Here is a 27,547-nt window from a genome sequence, read left to right on the forward strand (position 1 = left end):
CTTTGAGTTCTTATTTCTTTCTTTTTCCTCCTAGTAATTGATGCTCAGAGCCTTTTGCCATGCTCTTTTGTTTTTTCATTTCTTTTATTTTCTTTTGTTGCTGCTTCTTGGATCAATAAATGTTTGAGAATCTCCACAGTACTTCTTTGAACTCTATTTCCTGTTTATGAGCTCCCATGCAAGTTTTCATAAACATGCAACCTCAATACACAATTATACAACTAGAACCACCACTTCTCTAAATCTTTTGCTTGCCTCAAAATAAAAAAAAATATTCTTCAATCCATCTTTTCAAAGAATTGTTCTTTTATGCATTTTTGCAGAAGGGTATAAGACATAATGTTAAGCAGATGAATTTGAAAACAAGTACTTAAACCAGAATATTCATCAGACATCAAGAAAAAAAATGCACTCATTTAACTAATTAGCAAGGTTCACAGAAACTTCCAATTCAAATATTTCAAAGCAAAAGAAATTAAGTGACGATACAACCTCCTGGGAGTGTCTTCCATCTTTCCTTTTATCATCATCATCTATAACTTTTGTACATCTTTTGGTGATGATGTATGATTCATTCAAGATGCTGAATGCCTTTCCTGCATAATTATTGGAAGTTGCTTGTTCCCCAAGCACTTGAAAATATGGTTAGCATGCATGGATAATTGTAGGCTCTTAAACTTATTACTTTGGTGTGTGAACACCAAACTTAGCTCCTAGCCACAGTCTATGATGTAGCAAGTTGCCATACATGAAACCTTATGCTTTTAAAGAAAACAGATTATGAACCAGAACCTAAGCAAGTGTTATGTAGTTTCTCTGATTGTTTATAGTTGGTGATTAATCTTACAGAGGGATGTAATCTGTTCTTAATGAAATTTGTGGTAGGACACCAAACTTAGAATCACCCATTCACCCTTAAATTATTTTGGTGTGCAACACCAAACTTAGTTCCATACAATGCAGAGAAATCTACTTCACTCTTTATTGAAATAGCTATAAAAAGAAAACTACCTCCGGTTGGGTTGTCTCCCAACAAGCGCTTCTTTATTTTCACTAGCTTGACATCTTGTCCTTTCTTGTTCAGCTCAGTTCATGCATACTCTCCTCCTTGTTCCAAGATCCTCCCAGGTAGTGCTTGGCTTTGTGACCATTCGCCATGAATGTATCCTTTGTGGCTTCATTTAGAAGTTCAAGACTTCCATATGGAGAAACATTGGTCACCAGAAAAGGTCCAGTCCATTTAGATTTGAGTTTCCCAGGAAAAATCTTGAGCTTGGAGTTGTATACCAGCACATGTTGCCCTGGCTCAAACTCTTTTCTTGTGATCTTCTTGTCATGCCATCTTTTAGCTCTCTCCTTGTATATCTTAGCATTCTCATAAGCTTCCAATATGAACTCATCCAACTCATTGAGTTGCAATAACCTTTTCTCTCCTACTGCTTGAGAGTCAAGATTAAGGAGTTTAGTGGCCCAGTATGCTTTGTGTTCTAGCTCCATAGGAAGGTGACACGATTTTTCATAGATTAGCTGAAAATGTGATTTTCCAATTGGAGTTTTGAATGCGGTTCTATATGCCCACAGGGCATCATCCAGTTTTCTTGCCCAGTCCTTCCTTGTGGCTCCAACTGTCTTCTCCAAGATTCTTTTCAGCTCCCTATTAGCCAATTCAGCCTTGGCCATTGGTATGGGGGTGATAAGGTATAGCCACCTTATGAATTACCCCATATTTGTGAAGCAATTTCTCCATTTGTCTGTTGCAAAAATGGCCACCACCATCACTAATAAGACCTTTGGGCACCCCATATCTGGTGAATATATGTCTCTTGAGGAATTGAAGGACAATTGGTGCATCACAGGTAGTTATTGCCATAGCCTCCACCTATTTTGAGACATACTCCATTGCTACCAGAATGTATTTGAAAGAATAGGGTGGAGGAAAGGGGCCCATAAAATCTATACCCTAGAGATCGAAAAGTTCTACTTCTAAAATAAAGTTTTTAGGCATTTCATTCCTCTTTGTTAACCCTCTAGCTCTTTGACATTCATTTCATTGATGCACAAATTCTCTGGCATCTTTGAATATGGTTGGCCAATAAAATCCACTTTGAAGCATCTTAGCTGCTGTTCTTTCTGGTCCGAAATATCCACCATAGGTTGAGCCATGACAATGCCACAATATGTCTCTCATCTCATTTTCAGGGATACATCTTCTAATCATCCCATCTGGACACCTTTTAAACAGGAATGGTTCATCCCACAAGAATTTTCTAGCCTCATTGAGCAGCTTCTTCACTTGTTGTTTGGTGAATCCTTGAGGGATCTTCTTTCCAACCTTGTAGTTTGCAATATCAGCAAACCAGGGGACTTGTTGAATTTGCAAGAGGTGTTCATCTGGGAAGCTTTCGTTCACTGGTTGAGTAGCCTCTTGACTTGTTCCTTGTGGCAGCCTTGATAAGTGATCAGCAACTTGGTTTTCACTCCCTTTTCTATCCTTTATCTCAATGTCAAACTCTTGTAGAAGTAATATTCATCTAATGAATCTTGGTTTGGCATCCTGTTTTGACATCAAATACCTAAGGGCAGAATCATCAGTATAAACCACAATTTTAAATCCAATCAAGTATGGTCTAAACTTATCAAATTCATAAACAACAGCCAATAATTCTTTCTCTGTTGTGGTATAATTTTTCTATGCTTCATTCAATACTTTACTTGCATAATAGATGACATGGTGCAATTTGCCCTTCCTTTGTCCCAACACAGCACCAATTGCAAGGTCACTCGTATCAGACATGAGTTCAAAAGGTAATTCCCAATCTGGTGGTGTGAAGATTGGTGCTGTTGTGAGTTTAGTTTTCAAAGTTTCAAAGGCATGCTTACAGCTTTTATCAAAATTAAAAGGGTTATCAACCACCAGCAAGTTGTTAAGTGGTTTAGCTATTTTGGAAAAATCTTTAATAAATCTTCTATAGAATCCAGCATGCTCTAGGAAACTCATAACAGCTCTCACATTGGTTGGTAAAGTAAGTTTCTCTATGATTTCTACTTTTGCATTGTCAACCTCTATACCCTTTCTTGAAATTTTTTGACCAAGAACAATTCCTTCGGGTACCATGAAATGGCATTTTCCCCAGTTTAAAACCAAATTAGTTTCTTGGCACATTTTCAAGACTAGGGTAAGATGATGCAAGCAAGCATTGAAAGAATCACCAAAAACAGAAAAGTCATCCATCAAGACTTCAATAAAATTTTCTACCATATCTGAGAAGATTGATAGCATGCATCTCTGAAAGGTAACTGAGGCATTACATAACCTGAATGGCAGTCTTCTATATGTAAAGACTCCAAAGGGGCAAGTGAATAAAGTCGTCTCTTGATCTATGAGGTCAACCACTATTTGATTGTAGCCAGAATATCCATCCAGGAAGTAGTAATAGGCATGGCCAGCCAGCCTCTCAAGAATTTGATCTATGAAGGGAAAAGGGAAGTGATCCTTCCTTGTGGCATCATTCAACCTTTTGTAATCGATGCACATCCTCCACCCTGTCACTGTTCTTGTGGGAATGAGCTCATTCTTCTCATTAACAATGACAGTCATCCCACCTTTCTTTGGCACTAGTTGCACTCGACTAACCCATGAGCTATCAGAAATTGGATAGATGATTCCAGCATTCCATAACTTCATTACTTCTTTCTGAACAACTTCTTTCATTGTGGGGTTTAGCCTTCTCTGTGGTTGTACTACTGGCCTAGAATTTTTCTCCAAAAGTATCTTGTGCATGTATATGGCTGGGCTTATGCCTTTCAAGTCATCAATGGTCCACCCCAGTGCATCTTTGTGAGCTTTTAATACAACAAGGAGCTCTTCTTCTTCTTCTTTACTCAAGGCAGAATTGATGATCACTAGAAAATTCTCTTCTCCACTAAGGAATGTATATTTAAGATGTGAAGGGGGAGGCTTCAATTCTTGTCTTGGATTTTCCTCTATTTTACCTTCTGGTGCACAAAATCACAATCACACTTTTGCAATTCCGCACAACTAACCAGCAAGTGCACTGGGTCGTCCAAGTAATACCTTACGTGAGTAAGGGTCGATCCCACGGAGATTGTCGGCTTGAAGCAAGCTATGGTTATCTTGTAACTCTTAGTCAGGATATCAATAATTCTCAGATTTAATTGTCAAAAGTAAAAGAACATGAAATAAATACTTGTTTTGCAGTAATGGAAAACAGGTTGAGGTTTTGGAGATGCTCTATCTTCTGAATCTCTACTTTCCTACTGTCTTCTTCTTCAAGCACGCAAGGCTCCTTCCATGGCAAGCTGTATGTTGGGTCTCACCGTTGCCAATGGCTACCTCCCGTCCTCTCAGTGAAAATGTTCAACGCGCTCTGTCACAGCACGGCTAATCATCTGTCGGTTCTCGATCATGTCGGAATAGAATCCAATGATTCTTTTGCGTCTGTCACTAACGCCTCACAATCATGAGTTTGAAGCTCGTCACAGTCATTCAATCCCTGAATCCTACTCAGAATACCACATACAAGGTTTAGACCTTCCGGATTCTCAAGAACGGCTGCCAGTAGATTCTAGCTTATACCACGAAGATTCTGATTAGGGAATCTAAGAGATACACACTCAATCGAAGGTAGAACGGAGGTGGTTGTCAGGCACATGTTCATAGGTGAGAATGATGATGAGTGTCACGGATCATCACATTCATCAGGTTGAAGAACAAGTGGTATCTTAGAATAGAAGCAAGCGTGATTGAATGAAAAACAGTAGTAATTACATTAATTCATCAAGACACAGCAGAGCTCCTCACCCCCAACCATGGGGTTTAGAGACTCATGCCATAGAAGATACAATGTGAAACGTGTAATGTGTCATGAGGTCCAGATACAATAGCAAAAAGTCCTATTTATAGTGAACTAGTGACCTAGGGTTTACAAGAATGAGTAAATGACATAAAAATCCACTTCCAGGGTCCACTTGGTGTGTGCTTGGGCTGAGCATTGAAGCTTTCATGTGTAGAGACTTTTCCTGGAGTTAAACGCCAGCTTTTGTGCCAGTTTGGGCGTTTAACTCCAACTTTTGTGCCAGTTCCGGCGTTAAACGCCAGGAATTCTGAAGCTGATTTTGAACGCCGGTTTGTGCCATCAATTCTTGGGAAAAGTATGGACTATTATATATTGCTGGAAAGCCCAGAATGTCTACTTTCCAACGCAATTAAGAGCGCACCAATTGGGCTTCTGTAGCTCCATAAAATCTACTTTGAATGCAGGGAGGTCAGAATCCAACAGCATCTGCAGTCCTTTTTCAGCCTCTGAATCAGATTTTTGCTCAGGTCCCTCAATTTCAGCCAGAAAATACCTGAAATCACAGAAAAACACACAAACTCATAGTAAGGTCCAGAAATGTGATTTTTAATTAAAAAATAATAAAAACATAATAAAAACTAACTAAAACATACTAAAAATATACTAAAAATAATGCCAAAAAGCGTATAAATTATCCGCTCATCACCTTCAGAGGAAATTTCAGGTACTTGTTCCTCTAAGATATCTTGAGCTACTTCTATTTATTCTCCTTGTTTTTCTTGACCGTTGGTTTTAAACACTTCTTCCACCAGATCTTCTATCATTTCCACTCTCATATTCTTTTCTTCCTCAGGGGGGTATTGCATGGCTTTGAAAACATTGATGATCATTTGTTCATCATGCACCCTGAGGATCATTTCACCATTCTCTATATCAATAATAGCTTTTGTTGTGGCTAAGAAAGGTCTCCCCAAGATAATTGAGTTGTGTCCCTCTTCTTCCATGTCTATAATGACAAAGTCAGCGGGAAAAATGAACTCTCCAATCTTCACCAATAAATTTTCCACCACTGCATTAGGTATCTTGAGTGATCTATCAGCCTTTTGAAGTGACATTTTAGTGGGTTTGGCTTCTTCTATCGCAAGCTTTTTCATTACTGAGAGAGGCATCAAATTGATGCTGGCACCTAAGTCACAAAGAGCTTTTTCCAAGGTCATATTGCCAATGGTGCATGATACGATGAAGCTTCCAGGATCTTTGAGCTTTGGTGGCATGCTTTTTTGAATCACTGCACTGCACTCTTGGGTCAAGATCACTGTTTCTTTTTCATTCTGGCTTCTCTTTTGGTTGATGAGCTCCTTGAGGAATTTTGCATATAGAGGCATCTGCTCCAATGCTTCAGCAAGTGGGATGTTAATTTCCAACTTCTTAAAAACCTTTAGGAACTTGGGAAATTGTTGATCTTTAAGCTCTCTTTTGAACCATTGAGGATATGGGAGGGAAGGAATGTATGATTTCTCCACTTTCTTCTGTTCTTGTGGATGTTCCTTCATGACTTGTTTTCCCTTCCTTGAAGCTTGTGGTTCCTCCTCCTTCTTATTGGATGTCTCTTAGTCATGCTTGTCTTCTTGTACTTGCTTCTTGCTGCCAATGTCATTTTCCAAAGTTTTTCCACTCCTTAATTGGATTGCTTTGCATTCTTCCTTGGGATTGGAAATGGTATCACTTAGTAGTGCATTGGTTGGTCTTTCAACCACTATTTGCTTGGACAGTTGTCCAATTTGTCTCTCTAGATTCCTCAATGAAGCTTCATGGTTCTTGTTAGCTAATTCTTGATGTTTGATCATTTTTTCCATCATCATCTCTAAATTGGAGATTCTTTGAGATTCTTGGGGTGGTTGTGGTTGAGTGTGGGATGTTGAGGGAGGATGAACGTTATTTTGGTTAATTTTAGAATTATTGGGTGGATAGAAGTTAGATGTAGGGTAGTTATTTTGTGGTTTTCTGTATGAATTTTGGTTAATGTTTTGATGGGTTTGTTGGTTTGTGTTTCTGGAGTTGTTTTAGTTTGAGTTTCTCTACCATGGTTGCTGGTTTTGGTTCTCCCGCACCTCAAATTGGGGTGGTTCCTCCAAGATGAGTTGTAGGTGTCTCCATGGAAATTATTTGGTCTGGCTCCTTGATTGTGCATGTATTGCACTTGTTTAGGCTGCTGCTCCTCATAGCTCTCTTCTTATTGTCCCCACACTACTGGTGGTTGATTTGTGGTGCTCACTGCTGCAAGTTGTAGCCCATCCATCCTTTTTGACATCATTTCAATTTGTTGTTAAAGTTGTTGATGCATAATCTTGTTTTGAGCTAAGATGGTATCAACTCCTTCAAGCTCAAATACTCTTCTCTTCGGAGCAGCTTGCCTTTCAGAGGAGTAGAAGTATTCATTGTTGGCCACCATATCTATAAGATCATGTGCCTCTTGAGCAGTTTTCATCATTTGCAGAGATCCTCCTGAAGAATAGTCCAAGGCCTTCCTTAAACTTAGAGACAAGTCTTCATAGAAATTCTGGAGCTCAACCTACTCACTGAACATTCTTTCTGAACATCTTCTAATCAAAGATTTATACCTCTCCCAAACTTCATATAATGATTGTCTTTCTTGCTGTCTGAAGGTTTGTACATCAGTTTTCAATTTGATGACTCTTTAAGGGGGTAGAATTTGGCTAGAAATTTACTGACTAGGTCATCCCAATTGGTGATGCTCTCTTTTGGGAATGTATCTAACTAGTGTATGGCTTTATCTCTCAGTGAAAATGGGAATAATAAGAGCTTATAGATGTCAGGGTGGACTCCATTGATTTTAACAGTATCACAAATCCTCAAAAACACAGATAGGTGTTGGTTTGGATCTTCAACAGCACTTCCTCCATATTGACAATTATTCTGGACCAGGGTAATCAATTGAGGCTTGAGTTCGAAGTTATTAGCATGGACATTGGGGGTTAAGATGCTGCTACCACAATGCCTTGGGTTGGGAATGGTATAGGAAGCTAAAACTCTTCTCTGAGGCTGACCATTATTGTTAGCCACATCCTCAAGTGGATTAGGGATGTTACCCTCTATTTTTTGATCTTCTTCTTCTTATTCTTCTCCAACAACTCCCTTCCCTCTTGCTTCTCTTCTCAACCACAAGAATGTTCTCTCTGGCTCAGAATCAAATGAGGTGGATTCACCTCTTCTTCCTCCTGGCATACAAACACAGACAAACCAAAAACAAAACAAGGCACTCTATTGCTAGAGTGGGGTTATGGTTAATAGGAACAAAAATTCAAACAGTTAGTGCGCTTAGCAAAAATAAAAGAATATGATTAATCTAGATTATCACCTTACTTAATCATTGCTAATCTATATCAATCCCCGGCAATGGCGCCAAAAACTTGATGAGGGAAAAACGATTCCACACAAACTCACCGGCAAGTATACCGGGTCGCATCAAGTAGTAAAACTCACAAGAGTGAGGTCGATCCCACAATGATTGATTGGATTAAGCAACTTTAGTTAGGTGATGAATTTAGTTAAGCTAACAAGTAGTGATTTGAGTAATTTGTGATTGACAGAAAGTAAATTGCAAGAAATTTAAATACTGGAAGTAAAATAGCAGAAGCTCAAATGGCAAGAAAGGTAAATTGCTAAAACTTAAAGTACAAGAAAGTAAAAGAACTGAATCTTAAATTGCAAGTAATATAAATGATTGAATATTAAAGTGCAGGAATTAAAAGTGCAGAAATATTAAATAGCAATGAAACTTAAATTGCATGAATAATAAAGGGATTTGGGTTTTGGGAATCAAAATAGCAGTAAACAATGTAAATTGCAGCACATGCAGAAAAATCACAGTGAAAGAAATTTAAAGAAGGTGATTTATCAGGGATTGGAGATACTATAATCCTTCATGAATCAATTGAGTCTCAACTCCTTTCTCAATCATATGCATAGATCTATGGCGGATTGAAATTGATTGGATACCAATTTCTTGGCAATCCAATCTCTTTAATCACAATCAATCTTGCCAATTCCTTGATCTAATTGTCATGAGAAGAGTTAGAGCACATTCTTTTATCCATAAGCCACACAAATTCTCAACACCTCAATTCCTCTCGAATAGGGTAGGTAATGAGAATTGTGATGGATAGAGCTTCATTTCAAATGAAGGTGATTCCCCTTCCTAGGCTCATGATGAGCGGATAATTTATACGCTTTTTGGCATTGTTTTTAGATAGTTTTTAGTATGATTTAGTTAGTTTTTAGTATATTTTTATTAGTTTTTAAGCAAAATTCATATTTCTGGACTTTACTATGAGTTTGTGTGTTTTTCTGGGATTTCAGGTATTTTCTGGCTGAAATTGAGGGACCTGAGCAAAAATCTGATTCAGAGGCTGAAAAAGGACTGCTGATGCTGTTGGATTCTGGCCTCCCTGCACTCGAAATGGATTTTTTGGAGCTACAAAAACCCAAATGGCGCGCTCTCTATTGCGTTGGAAAGTAGACATCCAGGGCTTTCCAGCAATATATAATAGTTCATACTTTTCTCGAGTTTAGATGACACAAACTGGCGTTCAATGCCAGCTTTCTACCCTATTCTGGCGTTAAACGCCAGAAACAAGTTACAAGCTAGAGTTAAACGCCCAAAACAGGCTGCAAACTGGCGTTTAACTCCAAGAAAAGTCTCTACACATAAAAGCTTCAATGCTCAGCCCAAGCACACACCAAGTGAGCCCGGAAGTGGATTTCTGCATCATTTACTTATTTCTGTAACCATAGTAACTAGTTTAGCATAAATAGAACTTTTTACTATTGTACTAGGGAGCTTTTGGAACATCTTTGGACCATTGTTCACGTTTTGAGAGGCTGGCCATTCCGCCGTGCCTACCCTATTTTCACTTATGTATTTTCAACAGTGGAGTTTCTACACACCATAGATTAAGGTGTGGAGCTCTGCTGTTCCTCGAGTATTAATACAAAGTACTACTGTTTTCTATTCAATTCATGCTTATTCTTATTCTAAGATATCCATTCGCACATGACGTTAGGATTTTTGCTAGTAAAGAATTTTGCAAAAATATAGTCGCGTTGTAAGTATAGATTCTAAACCAACAGAAAATCCCTTTGTACAAACGTTTTGGTTGTCACAAGTAACGAACTCCTTTAAAATTGATAACCGAGTATTTAAACCTCGGGTCGTCTTCTCAAGGAATTGCAGGGATGTATGTTCTTATTATTGGTTATTCAAAGGTATATCTTGGGGTTATCAAAAGGGTTGAACAAGTAATATAAAATAACAAGTCGTCAAAACAATAACTAGTAAAGCTCTTGGCAAGGTATGGTAACTGGATGTCCTATCCCAGTTATCCTTATCAATTATAATGAGAATTGGATTTTTCTCCCACTAAGTCAACCTCTAACAATGAAGGTAAGTTAAGTGGATGAATTAATTTTAATTCCTCAAGTCCTAGTGTTTCCTTGGGAAAGGCTAGAGTTAGTGAAACTTGAATTAAATCTTGAAGAATTCCAATTTTCAGTCAACAATGAGTTTGACAACTCAAGAGTTACCAATTAATCAACCAAAGCCAAGAATATAGAAAGCTAAACTAAAATCATAAATATCTGGAATACCTCAAACTGCATGAAGATGTCAATTCTAACATGGAAAATATTCATAAGCCAATTGGGCAACATAAATCAAACACAAATAAAAGAATTAGAATATCTAAAAATAGAAGAGAAATATAAAGTAAAAGGAATATTGAACCTGTGGCTGAAGAAGAAATAAACCCTAATTTCTAAAAATCCTAATCCTAAAAACTAAGAGAGAGGAGAGAACCTCTCTCTCTAAAAACTACATCTAAATTGTGAAAAGTGAGTTGTGGTCTAATCTGAAGTGTCCTCCACTTTGCAGCCTTTAATCTGTGTCTTCTGGGCTTGAAACTGGGTCAGAAAGATTCCAAAAATTGCTAATTGTGAAATCTGGTCCGTACAGGTCGCGGCAAAGTGACGCGGAGGCGTCATCCACGCGTTTGCGTGGAGTGAGATTCGCAGATGCGATGCATCCGCATGGAATGCGCGTTCACATCGCCTATCTGTACGGCCACTATGGTGGAAAATATATCAAATCGAAGCCCCGGATGTTAGCTTTCCAACGCAAGTGATAATCAATGCACGGTAAAGAAGGATGTTGTTAACACATGGTCATGACTACATGTGAAAAGGTCATCAATGAAAATATAGCAAGTGCATGTAATGGCAATTAGATGCAAGATGTTTATTCGCATGCTGGCAAAAGCATGAGTAGCATAGATCAAGCACTAAATGTCCAAGTTAGATTATCATCTCTTTCAAACTAATAAGCTGTTCGTATTGACAATTATATTTAATTAATAAAACATAAAAGGGGTTTTGTGAAAAGCACGCATTAGAGTAGTAGAATAGAATAATTTAAAATAATGCACAATGCCATACGCGCTTTTTCACAAACACTTAGCATGCATGGTAAATATGTTATTTAAAGTATTGAATTTTGAACATGCAAGTGACCCTAAAAATAATTAATAATTGTCAATCAATTCCTAAGTAATCCACAGCAAAATATAGAAAATAATGATCCAAATAAATTTCCAACACCAATTAAAAGAAAAAGAAAGAAAAAGAAAGTAAGGAAGAAAGAAATAAGAAGGGAAAGAAAAGATTTAGATTTGGGGAAGAAAAGATGAGATATTTTGCTGATTTAGATAAGCTGTGCGGCGCAAGCGACGCGGACGCGTGGGTGATTCGGTCGCGTGATTTGCGCTTAAATTAATCGACGCGGTCGCGTCGGTCACGCAGACGCGTGATGCATTTTGTGCTCCTGGCATGAGGGCAGCCTCGCGCTCGCACAACTCTCTGTTCAAAAATTCATTATTGCCGAATTCCAGGCTGACGCGGTCGTGTGGTCGACGCGATCGCGTGAGTGGCCATTATATGGATGTGACGCAGACGCGTCAGCCATGCATCCGCATGGTAGGGCTTGCGCGTTCAGCACCAATCCAGCACCACTCCAGCACAACTTTCGGTCGTGCATCCTTTCTTACGTCGAATTTCAGGTCACGCATCCACATGGGTGATGCGGACGCGTGGGAGGCATGTTTCCCATGGGACGCGGACGCGTCAGTGACGCGGTCGCGTGGGATGATTTGTGCCAAAGGCACGCCTCCAGCCACACTCCTGCGTGACTCTATGTTCGATATATTATTCTCTTTGAGCCACCTGCGACGTGGTCGCGTCGGCGACGCTGTCGCGTCGTGTGCTCTCCCTTTCTCTTCTCTTTTTTTTTAACATGGAAAAATGCAGAATGCAATGCAAATGCGGATGTTATGAAGAATTCCAGGTTCAATAGAAAAAATTAAAACTTAAAAACAAATAAAATAAAATAGAATTAAATTGAAAAAGAACAACCATACCATGGTGGGTTGTCTCCCACCTAGCACTTGTAGTTAAAGTCCTTAAGTTGGACATTTGGTGAGCTCCCTGTTATGGTGGCTTATGCTTGTACTGATCCAAGAATCTCCACCAATGTTTGTACTTCCAATAGCCTTCGGGATCCCAAACTAGGCGAAGAAAGCCTTCAAGCAAGCTAAAGCAAGTGATAAGGCCCCAAGAGTATTGATTTCTAGATTGAATTCCGGGGTCCCAAACCTTACTTTTGCACCCGTCTTCTTGTTGATCATTAGTGTTCCAACTGGGTGGCAAGCAATCTGAATTCTCACTAAAGAGGCCAAACAACTTCCTAGACCCATTCAGTTGAGCTCTACACCAACCTTTGCGTTTAAACTCAAAGCTTCCAACCATAATGAACTTTGCAGGACAATTCTTACCACTGACCATCTTCCTCTTACTCTTAATGCCAAAAAGAGCTCTAAGCTGACCATCCGTCTCTAGTAGCCCATATTCAAGTGGGAAAGTAAAGAACAAGGATAGGAATTTTACCCACTTGAATGTTGTGTTGGACAATAATGGTCTTGGGAGAGATATTTCTAACGAATTTGCAAGCTCCACTCCCTTGTGCTCTTCTCTAACAACTTCCACCTCTTTGTAAGCTTCTTCAATTTCAACCTCTTTCTTTTGGTGGATTTCTTCCAATTCAATCTCTTCTTCATTGTTTACCAAGGGCATGGGAGGTTGTGCTTCTTCTTCTTTAAACTCTATATCAAGTCCAATGGAAGAGGATTCAAATGTAGATAAGAATTCATCAATGATTGAATCCATCTCTTGATCATCCCCTTCAAAGTCTTTAACCATGAGTTGCCTTGGAGGTTGTACACCCTCCTCAGCATCAGTTTCAAACATCTTTGAAGGAGGCTCTATAACTTGATTTTCCCATGGAGGTTCAGCATCTCCTAAGTCTTCAATCACTGCCTCCTCTTTTTCTTCAATAATTCCGGCTTCCTCCACTTGTTCCAATACCAAATCATGCTGCTCACTATCCACCGGAGTGCCTAACTTCTCCTTCCTGATATGTTCTTCAGTAGATTCTCCACATGAAGCCATGGGGGTTCCTTGAATGTCCGAACATCGGAATGGTAATCGATTTATTGCTTGATCCAAGTGTTTAAGTATGAAATCGTATTCATCCTTGATGATTTCCTGTTCAACTATTTTTTCACTTCAAGTACAAAATCCTCCTTGTTGTCTTCTTTTACTAGTTCTTCAATCGCGCTGTCAACTTCAAGGGTCTCTACTACCTTCACCTTTAGTGCCTCCTCTAGCTCCTTATGAAGTATGGATTCGCGAAGATGATCCTCTCTCTTGTTCCATGTCAATAGTATCAGTGGGATCATGTTGCTCTTGTATTGATGGATGTTGGTGCTCTTCCATGGACGGTGGTGATGGGATGGGTGGATCATTATGTGGTTGAGATAGAAGTGCATTGGAGCTTGAGGGTTGAATATTGGGGGTATTTGGTAGTCCGATTTGGGCGGCGAGAGCTTGTATAGCGGAGTTTAGATCGGCAAATGCTTTCTCCATGGAGGTTTGGGGTGGATAGGAGGGTTCATTTGTTGGGAGAAAAGGTTCATAACACGAAGGTGGTTCCTCATGATAAGGATATGGAGATGGTGTATATTGAGGTGGTGGTTCTGGGTATGGTTCATACGGTGGTTGGTGTGGTGGACAAGGGTTGGGGTCATATGGAGGTGAATGGTGGAAAGGGGCTTGTGAGTGTGGTGGTTCAAAGCTATGTTGAGGAGGTGGTTCATTGGCATATGATGGGGGCTTGTTGGTAACTACAAGGGGGTCCACCATATCTATCATCTTGGTATGCATTATAGAATGGTCTTCGTCCATGATATCTTGGAAGGTGTTGTTGCCTAAAGGGTTGATCAGATCCTCTTGGCTCCGTCCATCTTTGATTGCTTTGACCTTGATGCATATTCCTGTTATAGCTTTCTCTTCCTACAACATAGTTATAACCAGACTCATAGCCAGAGGGGTGAGAGTTCATAGTAGTAGGAGAAAATAGAAACAAAAACTAAGAAAAAGAAAATATTTGAAAAAGATAAGATTTAGGATTTTTGAAAAAGATATGATTTTTGAAAAAAAGATTTGAATTTTGAAAAATAAGATAAGATAAGATAAAAAAATTTTAAAATAAAAATCTGAATTTTTTTTTATAAAAATATTTACAATAACCAATAATAAGGCACACGTTTGCAATTCCCCGACAATGGTGCCATTTTGATGTTAGGATTTTTGCTAGTAAAGAATTTTGTAAAAATATAGTCGCGTTCTAAGTATAGATTCTAAACCAACAAAAAATCCCTTCGTACAAATGTTTTGGTTGTCACAAGTAACAAACCCCTTTAAAATTGATAACCAAGTATTTAAACCTCGGGTCATCTTCTCAAGGAATTGCAGGGAGGTATGTTCTTATTATTGGTTATGCAAAGGTATATCGGGGTTTTCAAAAGGGTTGAACAAGTAATATAAAATAACAAGTCGTCAAAATAATAACTAGTAAAGCTCTTGGCAAGGTATGGTAACTGGAAGTCCTATCCCAGTTATCCTTATCAATTGTGATGAGAATTGGATTTTTCTCCCACTAAGTCAACCTCTAACTATGAAGGTAAGTTAAGTGGATGAATTAATTTTAATTCCTCAAGTCCTAGTCTTTCCTTGGGAAAGGCTAGAGTTAGTGAAACTCGAATTAATTCTTGAAGAATTCCAATTTTCAGTCAACAATGAGTTTGACAACTCAAGAGTTACCAATTAATCAACCAAAGCCAAGAATATAGAAAGCTAAACTAAAATCATAAATATCTGGAATACCTCAAACTGCATGAAGATGTCAATTCTAACATGGAAAATATTCATAAGCCAATTGGGCAACATAAATCAAACACAAATAAAAGCATTAGAATATCTAAAAATAGAAGAGAAATATAAAGTAAAAGGAATATTGAACCTGTGGCTGAAGAAGAAATAAACCCTAATTTCTAAAAATCCTAATCCTAAATCCTAAGAGAGAGGAGAGAACATCTCTCTCTAAAAACTACATCTGAAGTGTCCCGTTCATTCCTCCACTTTGCAGCCTTTAATCTATGTCTTCTGGCCTTGAAACAGGGTCAGAAACAGTCCAGAAATCGCTCCGTACAGGTCTCGGCAAAGTGACGCGGAGGCGTCATCCACGCATTTGTGTGGAATGAGATTCGCAGATGCGACGCATCCGCATGGAACGCGCGTTCGCATCGCCTATCTGTACGGCCACTATGGCGAATTATATATCAAATCGAAGCCCTGGACGTTAGCTTTCCAAAGCAAGTGAAATCGCATCATTTGGACCTCTGTAGCTCAAGTTATGATCATTTTAGTGCGAGTGGGTCAGGCTGACAGCTTTGCAGTTCCTTCAACTTCTTGTATTCCTTCCACTTTTGCATGCTTTCTTTCCATCCTCTGAGCAGTTCCTGCCCTGTAATCTCTGAAATCATTTAACACACATATCAAGGCATCTAATGGTAATAAGAGAGGATTAATATTAGTAAATATAAGGCCAATGAAGCATGTTTTCAATCATAGCACAAAATCAGGAAGGAGAATGTAAACCCATGAATTTAGTATGAATAAGTGTATGAAAGATTGATAAAATCTACTCAATTAAGTACAAGATAAACCATAAAATAGTGGTTTATCAGCACACAATAACATGTTGAATGCGATGATTATGTGGCACTCATCACCATTCTCACTTATGAACGCGTGATTGACAACCGCTTCCGTTCTACATGAAGACAAGCTTGAATGTATATCTCTTGGGTTTCTAATCAACGATTCACATCGACTCCCCTCTGACAATGGGCCATCTGAATCCGAGATTAGAATCTTCGTGGTATAGGCTAGAATCCATTGGCAGCATTCTTGAGATCCAGAAAGTCTAAACTTTGTCTGTGGTATTCTGAGTAGGATCTGGGATGGGATGATTGTGACGAGCTTCAAACTCATGACTGTAGGGTGTGGTGACAGACGCAAAAGGATAGTAAATTATATTCTTACATGATCGAGAACCAACAGCTGATTAGCCATACGATAACTGTGCATGGTATTTTTCATCCGAGACGAGCAATCCGACAGTTGATTAGCTGTACAGAAACCGTAGAGGACCATTTTCACTGGGAGGACGGGAAGTAGCCATTGACAATGGTGACACCCAACATACAGCTTGCCATAGAAAGGAGTATGAAGGATTGGATGAAGGCAGTAGGAAAGCAGAGATTCAGAAGGAACAACGCATCTCCAGACGCTTATCTGAAATTTCCACCAATGAATTACATAAGTATCTCTATCTTTATTTTATGTTTATTTATCTTTTAAATTATTAAAACTCCATAACCATTTGAATCTTCCTGACTGAGATTTACAAGGTGACCATAGCTTGCTTCAAGCTGACAATCTCCTTGGGATCGACCCTTACTCACGTAAGGTTTATTACTTGGACGACCCAGTGCACTTGCTGGTTAGTTGTGCGAAGTTGTGAAAAAGAGTTGAGATTACAATTGTGTGTACCAAGTTGTTAGCGCCACTGAGATCACAATTTCGTACACCAAGTTTTTGGCGCTGTTGTCGGGGATTGTTCGAGTTTGGACAACTAACGGTTCATCTTGTTGCTCAGATTAGGTAATTTTCTTCTTCTTTTAACCATTATTTTATTTTCAAAAAGTTTTCAAAAATCTTTCAAAATTTTTCTTCTTTTTCATTTTTCTAAAAATAATTTTCGAAAAATCCAAAAAAAAAGTTATAAAATCATAAAATCAAAAATATTGTGTTTCTTGGAGTCTAGAGTCAAGTTTTAAGTTTGGTGTCAATTGCATGTTTTTATTTTTCTTGCATAATTTTCGAAAACTCATGCATGGTGTTCTTCATGATCTTCAAGTTGTTCTTGGTAAGTCTTCTTGTTTGATCTTCATATTTTCTTGTTTTGTGTCTTACCTTGTTTTTCATATGTATTTTTGAATTCATAGTGTCTAAATATGAAAATTTCTAAGTTTGGTATCTTGCATGTTTTTCTTTTCTTAAAAGTTTTTCAAAAATAAGTTCTTGATGTTCATCATGATCTTCAAAGTGTTCTTGGTGTTCATCTTGACATTCATAGTGTTCTTGCATGTATCATTTGTTTTAATCCAAAATTTTCATGTTTTGAGTCATTTTTGTGTTTTTCTCTCTCCTCATTAAAAATTCAAAAATAAGAAATATCTTTCCCTTATTTCTCTCATAAATTTCAAAATTTTGGGTTGACTTAGTCAAAAAAATTTTAAAATAAGTTGTTTCTTGTTAGTCAAGTCAAGATTTCAATTTCAAAAATTTATCTTTTCAAAATCTTTTTCAAAACTCAAATATTTTTCATTTTTATTTCATATTTCTCGAAAAATTTTTAAAAAATTGATTTTCAAAAATCTTTTTCTTAATTTCATTTCAAAATTTTGAAAACTTTACTAACAACAAATGTGATTGATTCAAAAATTTGAAGTTTGTTACTTTCTTGTTAAGAAAGGTTTAATCTTTAAACTCTAGAATCATATCTTTTAGTTTCTTGTTAGTCAAGTAATCAATTTTAAGTTTAAAAATCAAATCTTTTTAAATTTCTTTTTCAAATCTTTTTCAAAATAAATTCAATCATATATTTTCAATCATATCTTTTTCAATCAAATCTTTTTCAATCATATCTTTTTCAAAAATTTGATTTCAAAAATCTTTTCTAACTTCTTATCTTTTCAAAATTGATTTTCAATTCTTTTTCAATTAACTACTTAACTTTTTGTTTGATTTTAAAATTCTTATCTTTTTCAAAACCACCTAACTACTTTTCTCTCTCTAAATTTTCGAAAATCACCTTCCTCTTTTTTAAAATTCTTTTTGATTAACTAATTGTTTTAAATTTTAATTTTATTTTACCTTTTCTCTTAATTTTCGAATTTTAACTAATAATTAAAATAAAAACAAAAATATTTTTCTTTTATCTTAATTAAAATTCAAATTTCCTTCTCTCTCTCTCTTCTTTTTCTATTTATTTATTTACTAACACTTCTTTTCTTCTTATAATTCGAACCCTCTCTCCCTCTCTGTGTTCGAATTTTTTCTCTTCTCCTTCTTCTATTCTTCTCTTCTTCTACTCACATAAAGGAATCTCTATACTGTGACATAGAGGATTCCTCTTCTTTCTCTGTTCTCTTCTTTTTCATATGAGCAGGATCAAGGATAAAAATATTCTTGTTGAAGCTGATCCTGAACCTGAAAGGACTCTAAAGAGAAAGCTAAGAGAAGCTAAAGCACAACACTCTGGAGAGGACCTAACAGAAATTTTCAAAAAAGAAGGAGACATGGCAGCCGAACCCAACAATAATGCCATAGATGCAAGGAAGATGCTTGGTGACTTCACTGGACCAAATTCCAACTTCCATGGAAGAAGCATCTCAATCCCTGCCATTGGAGAAAACAACTTTGAGCTAAAGCCTTAATTAGTTTCTCTAATGCAACAGAATTGCAAGTTTTATGGACTTCCGTCAAAAGATCCTTTTTAGTTCTTAACTGAATTCTTGCAGATCTGTGATACTGTTAAGACCAATGGAGTTCATCCTGAGGTCTACAAGCTTATGCTTTTCCCTTTTGCTGTAAGAGACAGAGCTAGAATATAGTTAGACTCTCAACCTAGAGATAGCCTGAACTCTTGGGATAAGCTGGTCACGGCTTTCTTAGCCAAATTCTTTCCTCCTCAAAAGCTGAGCAAGCTTAGAGTGGATGTTCAAACCTTCAGGTAAAAAGAAGGTGAATCCCTCTATGAAGCTTGGGAAAGATACAAGCAATTGACCAAAAAGTGTCCTTCTGACATGCTCTTAGAATGGACTATCACGGATATATTCTATGATGGTCTGTCTGAATTGTCTAAGATATCATTGGACCATTCTGCGGGTGGATCTATTCACTTGAAGAAAACGCCTACAGAAGTTCAGGAACTCATTGAAATGGTTGCAAATAACCATTTCATGTACACCTTTGAGAGGAATCCTGTGAATAATGGGATGCCTCAGAGGAAGGGAGTTCTTGAAATTGATTCTCTGAATGCCATATTGGCTCAGAATAAAATGTTGACTCAGCAAGTCAATATGATTTCTCAGTGTCTGAATGGTTTGCAAAATGCATCCAACAGTACTAAAGAAGCATCTTTTGAAGAAGAAGTTTATGATCCTGAGAACCCTGCAATGGCAAAGGTAAATTACATGGGTGAAGCCTATGGAAACACCTATAATTCGTCATGGAGAAATCATTCAAATTTCTCATGGAAGGATCAACAAAAGCCTCAATAAGGCTATATAAATAGTGCAAGAAACAGGTTTAGCAATAGCAAGCCTTTTCCATCATCCTCTCAGCAACAGACAGAGAATGTTGAGCAGAGCCCCTCTAACTTAGCAAACATAGTTTCTGATCTATTTAAGGCCACTCTAAGTTTTATGAATGAAACAAGGTCCTCCATTAGAAATTTGGAGGCACAAGTGGGCCAGCTGAGTAAAAGAGTCACTGAAACCCCTTCTAGTACTCTCCCAAGCAATACAGAAGAGAATCCAAAAAGAGAGGGCAAGGCCATAACCTTACTTGGTGTGGCCGAACCTAGAGAGGAGGAGGAGGACGTGAATCCCAGTGAGGAAGACCTCATGGGACATCCTCTGGACATAAAGGAGTTACCATTTGAGGAACCTAAGAAATCTGAGGCTCATCTAGAGACCATAGAATTTCCATTGAACCCACTTTTGCCATTCATGAGCTCTGATGACTATTCCTCCTCTGAAGAGGATGAAGATATTACTGAAGAGCAAGTTGCTAAGTACCTTGGAGCAATCATGAAACTGAATGCCAAGTTATTCGGTAATGAGACTTGGATGGATGAACCCCCCTTGCTCACCAATAAACTGAATGACTTGGTTAGGCAGACATTACCTCAAAAGAAACAGGATCCTGGTAAATTCTTAATTCCCTGTACCATAGGCACCATGACCTTTGAGAAGCCTTTGTGTGACCTAGGGTCAGGTATAAACTTAATGCCACTCTCTGTAATGGAGAAACTAGGAATCTTTGAGGTACAGGCTGCCAAATCCTCATTAGAGATGGCAGACAAATCCATGGAAAAGGCTTATGGACAGGTAGAGGACGTGCTAGTAAAGGTCAAAAGCTTTTACATCCCTGCTGATTTCATAATCTTAGACACTGGGAAGGATGAGGATGAATCTATCATCCTTGGAAGACCCTTCCTAGCCACAGCAAAAGCTGTGATTGATGTGGACAGACGAGAGTTGATCTTTCAATTGAATGAGGACTACCTTGTGTTTAAAACTCAAGGATCTCCCTCTGTAACCATGGAGATGAAGCAAGAAAAGCTTCTCTCAATGCAGAGTCAACCAAAGCCCCCACAGTCAAACTCTAAGTTTGGTGTTGGGAGGCCACAACCAAACTCTAAGTTTGGTGTTGAACCCCCACATTCAAACTCTAAGTTTGGTGTTGGGAGGCCCCAACAATGCTCTGAACATCTGTGAAGCTCCATGAGAGCTCACTGTCAAGTTATTGACAATAAAGAAGTGCTTATTAGGAGGCAACCCAATTTTATTTGTCTATGTTATTTTCTTTTTTATAGGTTGATGATCATGTGGAGTCACAAAAACAACTGCAAAAATTAAAGAAAAATCCAAAATAGCAGTAAAAATAGCACACCCTAGAGGAAAAACTTACTGGCGTTTAAACGCCAGTAAGTGTAGCAGAATGGGCGTTTAACGCCCAGTCTGGCACCATTCTGGGCGTTAAATGCCAGAAAGAAGCAACAAGCTGGTGTTAAATGCCAGAAACAGGTTGCAGCCTAGCGTTTAACACCAGGAAAGGAATAAAAGCTGGCATTTAACACCAGAAACAAGTAGCAGTCTGGCGTTAAATGCCGGGAATGCACACTAAGGGAGTTTACACGCTTAATTGGAGTAGGGATGACAAATCCTTGACCCCTCAGGATCTGTGGACACTACAGGATCCCTACCTACCCTACCTCTCTCTCTTTCTCCTCCTCACACATCTCTATAACACTTTACCCAAAAACACCACTCACCTATCAAATCCTATCCTCTTCCTTATATTCTTTTTACACATCACAATCACCTTATACCCCCTTGGCCGAATTCACTTTCTCCCTCTATCTCCTCCATTATCTTCTTCTTCTTCCCCTTCTTTCTTTCTTCTTTTGCTCAAGGACGAGCAAACATTTTAAGTTTGGTGTGGTAAAAATGTTGCTTTTTGTTTTTCCATAACCATTTATGGCACCTAAGGCCGGAGAAACCTCTAGAAAGAGTAAAAGGAAGGCAAACGCTTCCACCTCCGAGTCATGGGAGATGGAGAGATTCATCTCAAAGGTCCATCAAGACCACTTCTATGAAGTTATGGCCAAGAAAAAGGTGATCCCTATGCAATTCAGCTAGAATTGTCATAGAGGAAAACACCCTCATTGAAGAGGACAAGCCCATCACTAAAAAGAGGATGGAGCAAATAAGAGAGCCCATTTATGGACCTCAACAAGAGCATGAGGAGGATCATCATCAAGAAATCTTTGAGATACATCAAGGGATACATTTTTCTCCACACAACTATTAGGAGCAACTAAGGATAGGAGCACCAAAAGCACTAAGGATGGAGCAACAAAGGCAAGGAAGAGACATTGAGGAGCTCAAGCACTCCATAGGATCTTCAAAGAGGAAGACGCCACCCTCACTAAGGTGGACTCGTTCCTTAATCTCCTTGTCTATTTATTTTTCTGTTTTCAGATTTGATGCTTATTGTTTTTCTATGTTTTTGTCTTCATTACATGATCATTAGTGTCTAGTGTCTATGTCTTAAAGCTATGAATAACTCCATAAATCCTTCACCTCTCTCAAATGAAAAATGTACTTAATTACAAATGAACAAGAAGTACTCTCGGATTTGATGCTTATTGTTTGTCTATGTTTGTGTCTTCATTACATGATCATTAGTGTCTAGTGTCTATGTCTTAAAGCTATGAATAACTCCATAAATCCTTCACCTCTCTTAAATATAAAATGTGCTTAATTACAAAAGAACAAGAAGTACTTGGATTTCAAATTTTATCTTGAAATTAGTTTAATTATTTTGATGTGGTGGCAATACTTTTTGTTTTCTGAATGAATGCTTGAACAGTGCATATTTTTTATAGTGAAGTTTATGAATGTTAAAATTGTTGGCTCTTGAAAGAATGATGAACAAAGAGAAATATTATTGATAATCTAAAACATCATGAAATTGATTCTTGAAGCAAGAAAAAGTAGTGAAAAAGAAAAAAAAGAGTAGCAAAAAAAAGTGGCGGAAAAAAAGAAAGAAAAAGAAAAAGCAAGCAGAAAAAGTCAATAGCCCTTTAAACCAAAAGGCAAGGGTAAAAAGGATCCAAGGCTTTGAGCATTAATGGATAGGAGGGCCCAAGGAAATAAAATCCAGGCCTAAGCGGCTAAATCAAGTTGTCCCTCACCATGTGCTTGTGTCATGAAGGTCCAAGTGAAAAGCTTGAGACTGAGTGGTTAAAGTCATGATCCAAATCAAAAAGAGTGTGCTTAAGAACTCTGGACACCTCTAACTGGGGACTTTAGCAAAGCTGAGTCACAATTTGAAAAGGTTCACCCAGTTATATGTCTGTGGCATTTATGTATCCGGTGGTAATACTGGAAAACAAAGTGCTTAGGGCCACGATCAAGACTCATAAAGTAGCTGTGTTCAAGAATCAACATAATGAACTAGGAGAATCAATAACACTATCTAAAATTCTGAGTTCCTATAGATGCCAGTCATTCTGAATTTCAAAGGATAAAGTGAGATGCCATAACTGTTCAGAAGCAAAAAGCTACTAGCCCGGCTCATCTAATTGGGACTAAGTTTCATTGATATTGTGAGATTCATTGTATGTTATCTTCTTTTTATCCTATTTGATTTTCAGTTGCTTGGGGACAAGCAACAATTTATGTTTGGTGTTGTGATGAGCGGATAATTTATACGCTTTTTGGCATTGTTTTTAGATAGTTTTTAGTATAATTTAGTTAGTTTTTTAGTATATTTTATTAGTTTTTAAGCAAAATTCATATTTTTGGGCTTTACTATGAGTTTGTGTGTTTTTCTGTGATTTTAGATATTTTCTGGCTGAAATTGAGGGACCTGAGCGAAAATCTGATTTAGAGGCTGAAAAAAGACTGCTGATGCTATTGGATTCTGACCTCCCTGCACTCGAAATGGATATTTTGGAGCTATAGAAACCCCAATTTCACGCTATCAATTGCGTTGGAAAGTAGACATCCAGGGCTTTCCAGCAATATATAATAGTCCATACTTTGCTCGAGTTTAGATGACGCAAACTGGCGTTCAACGCCAGCTTTCTACCCTATTCTGGCGTTAAACACCAGAAACAAGTTACAAGCTAGAGTTAAACGCCCAAAACAGGCTTCAAATTGGTGTTTAACTCAAAGAAAAGTCTCTACACATGAAAGCTTAAATGCTCAGCCCAAGCACACAACAAGTGGGCCCGGAAGTGGATTTCTGCATCATTTACTTATTTTTGTAACCCTAGTAACTAGTTTAGTATAAATAGAACTTTTTACTATTGTAATAGGGAGCTTTTGGAACATCTTTGGACCATTGTTCACATTTTGGGAGGCTGGCCATTCAGCCATGCCTACCCTATTTTTACTTATATATTTTCAATGGTGGAGTTTCTACACACCATAGATTAAGGTGTGGAGCTCTGCTGTTCCTCGAGTATTAATGCAAAGTACTACTGTTTTCTATTCAATTCATGCTTATTCTTATTCTAAGATATCCATTTGCACACAAGAACATGATGAATGTGATTATTATGTGACACTCATAACTATTCTCACTTATGAACGCGTGATTGACAACCACTTCCGTTCTACATGAAGACAAGCTTGAATGTATATCTCTTGGGTTTCTAATCAACGATTCACATCGACTCCCCTCTGACAATGGGGCATCTGAATCCGAGATTAGAATCTTCGTGGTATAGGCTAGAATCCATTGGTAGCATTCTTGAGATCCGGAATGTCTAAACCTTGTCTGTGGTATTTCGAGTAGCATCTGGGATGGGATGACTGTGACGAGCTTCAAACTCGCGACTGTAGGGCATGGTGACAGATGCAAAAGGATAGTAAATCCTATTCCTACACGATCGAGAACCAACAGCTGATTAGCCATACGATATCTGTGCATGGTATTTTTCATCCGAGACGAGCAATCCGACAGTTGATTAGCCATACTGAAACTGTAGAGGGCCATTTTCACTGAGAGGACGGGAAGTAGCCATTGACAACGGTGACACCCAACATACAGCTTGCCATAGAAAGGAGTATGAAGGATTGGATGAAGACAGTAGAAAAGTAGAAATTCAGAAGGTACAACGCATCTCCAGACTCTTATCTGAAATTTCCACCAATGAATTACATAAGTATCTCTATCTTTATTTTATGTTTATTTATCTTTTAAATTATTAAAACTCCATAACCATTTGAATCAGCTTGAATGAGATTTACAAGGTGACCATAGCTTGCTTCAATCTGACAATCTCCGTGGGATCGACCCTTACTCACGTAAGGTTTATTACTTGGACGACCCAGTGCACTTGCTGGTTAGTTGTGTGAAGTTGTGAAAAAGAGTTGAGATTACAATTTTGTGTACCAAGTTGTTGGTGCCATTGAGATCATAATTTCGTGCACTAGCTCACACCCACATTCACTGAATTAAACCCCCTTCCAGAGTGAATAATTCACAATCAAAGCAGAAGATACCCAATAGCTACACAATTCAATTGAGAAGAAGAAGAATTTCATTGATTCATTATAATTACAGTAGAGCTCCTCCCTCTAATGAAATTGGGGTTTATTTCATCATTGCTCTAGTACCAAAACAGAACAGAAAAGTGCAGAAGATGAAGAACCCAAAAGAAATTAAAACCAAATCTAAAATTCTAAAGAAAACTTAAAAGGAAAGGTGAAGAAGAAAAATATGCTGAAAAGATCCCCGAATAAAAGGTAAAAGTCCCCTAATGAAATTGAATTTTCTCCTATTTATACACTTTCTAATTTGGTCATCCCAGTACTTGAAATGGGCTTTCTGGCCTTTGATGAAACAGATCAGAATGGATCCTTAGTTGGTATGGTTGGGAGCTTGCTTCAGGAGAGCATAGCGTTCTTAAAGTGAACGCTGCGTTCATTTACCTACGTGTGCACATCCTATATGTGTGCGTGTCCCTTGCAATGTTGCACCATCGACGCTGCGTGTACTGCATGCATGCACGTCGATGCGATCTTCAGCTTCAACCATGCTTGCGCATACCATCCGTGCATGCGCGTCCTTTGTAGCGTTCATCGATTGAACGCTACGTTCGTGCCATGAACGATCTTCGCATGTGTGCACCCTGTGCACGTGCGCGTGGATGGTAAAACTTCACTTCTGCGTTCCAGCGTCATGTATGCATTCACGCCAACCACCACTTCTGTCACATCGACGCGTGCGCATCATGCACGCGTGCGCGTCGATGACCAATTTCAAATCCCAACTCTGAAATTATCACCGGCGTTCATTCGAAGTGAACGTTGCATTCGTGGATTGTGAATGCTAATCCCTCACCCACGTGTGCGCGCCATGTACGCATACACATGGATTGCCAACATTGTCATCCTGCGTTGGAGCGCCTTGTACGCGTGCACGCCACTTGTGAACGTAGCGTTCTTCAAATGAACGTAGCGTTCATCTGCACCTAGTGATTCTCTGTTTTTAAATATTCATCTTTTCTCCTGTCATCAACCAAACCAGCAATCAAAGTCTCACCAAAATCACAAGGTTTTGCATCATTCATAATAATCAACTAAATTGTTCATAAATCTCATGATTTTGTATAAAATCAACCATGTTTGATTGAGCCAAGATAAACATGAAATTCCACTCTAATCACTTACTTATTGTGCAAGAAAGTGTAATAAACCTAATAAAAGTAAGGAAAAAATGCTAGTAAAACTAGCATAAGATGACTTGCCATCACCTAACACTAGCAAAAACCAACAAGGAAACAAAAGGCAAACATATTCACAATATAAACATATATACAATAACCAATAGCAAGCGCACAATTGCAATTCCCGGGAACGGCGCCATTTTGATGAAGGGATTTTTTGTCGATAATGAATTTCACAAATGAAATCTCGTTGCAAGTACAGTTTCTAAACCAACAAAGAATTCTCTCATACAAAAACTTGTTGTCATAAGTAACAAACCCCAAAAATATAAATCGAAGTATTCAAACCTCGGGTCGTCTTTCAAAGAAATTGTAGGGAAGTGTTCTTGTTATTGGTTATGGGACAAGTATTTAGGGGTTTTAGATAAAGGACAAGAGAAGTAAATTGTGAGAGTTAAACTAATAGCTAAGAAAGCTCTTGGCAAGGAATGAGAACTAGAAGTCCTATCCTCATTATGTTCCTCAATTGTTACAAGAATTGTTCATTGCTCCACTTAGTCAACCTCTAACTATGAAGGAAAGTCAAGTGGAAATAATCAATTTGATTCCTCAAGTCCTAGTCAACTCCTAAGGAAAGACTAGCTTTAGCGGAATTCAAATCAACTAGCAACTTTCAATTATTAATCAACAAAAGAGTTTGATAACTCAAGAGTCTCCAATTACTCAACCCAAGCCAAGAGGATAAAAATCTACTGTAGCATCCTTCCAAGCATTTTGTCAAACACTTGGAAGGCATAAAAGGAAATCAGGATGAAATTGCAAGAAAAGTAGATCTACAACTACTAATTGCAAGAAATTAATAACAATAATTCAAATCAATAACAAAGGAACATGAACATAAATTGCATTAAAAGGAAAATAGAAGAAGGAAGAGAGCATCAATATAAAAGTAAAGAATTGATGCCAGGGCATTTTGGCCAGTTTCACTGACCTTTTCTTTACTGTTTTTAGGTAATTTCATGCATTTTCTTAGGAAATAAGTTAGTTTTGGGCAGATATTCACTCAAACCTTGATTCAAGCATACATTGTGCATTTTACATTATTTCATGAGGATTTTGCATGATTTTAATGACAAAATTATATATTGCATTACCCATGAATTGG

The 27,547-nt window shown here is 38.0% G+C and overlaps 2 protein-coding genes across 2 annotated transcripts; both read right to left on the reverse strand.

The window, feature by feature from the left end:
- Positions 1 to 1,080: 1,080 nt before the first annotated feature.
- On the reverse strand, positions 1,081 to 1,680 carry LOC107479584 (uncharacterized). The gene has a single exon (XM_016099712.1). It carries the CDS (start codon positions 1,678 to 1,680, stop codon positions 1,081 to 1,083), a length of 600 nt encoding a protein of 199 aa, XP_015955198.1.
- A 3,898-nt stretch (positions 1,681 to 5,578) lies between these two features.
- Positions 5,579 to 6,370, reverse strand: LOC107479583 (uncharacterized). Its single transcript, XM_016099710.1, has one exon. The coding sequence runs from the start codon at positions 6,368 to 6,370 to the stop codon at positions 5,579 to 5,581; it is 792 nt and encodes a 263-aa protein (XP_015955196.1).
- Positions 6,371 to 27,547: the final 21,177 nt, after the last annotated feature.

This window comes from Arachis duranensis, chromosome 3 (genome assembly GCF_000817695.3).
Source record: "Arachis duranensis cultivar V14167 chromosome 3, aradu.V14167.gnm2.J7QH, whole genome shotgun sequence".
In the NCBI taxonomy this organism is placed as follows: Eukaryota; Viridiplantae; Streptophyta; class Magnoliopsida; order Fabales; family Fabaceae; genus Arachis; species Arachis duranensis.

Excerpts from the sequence above, each read along its gene's own strand:
- LOC107479584 (XM_016099712.1), bottom strand. The coding sequence starts at position 1,680 with ATGGCCAAGGCTGAATTGGCTAATAGGGAGCTGAAAAGAATCTTGGAG.
- LOC107479583 (XM_016099710.1), bottom strand. The coding sequence starts at position 6,370 with ATGAAGGAACATCCACAAGAACAGAAGAAAGTGGAGAAATCATACATT.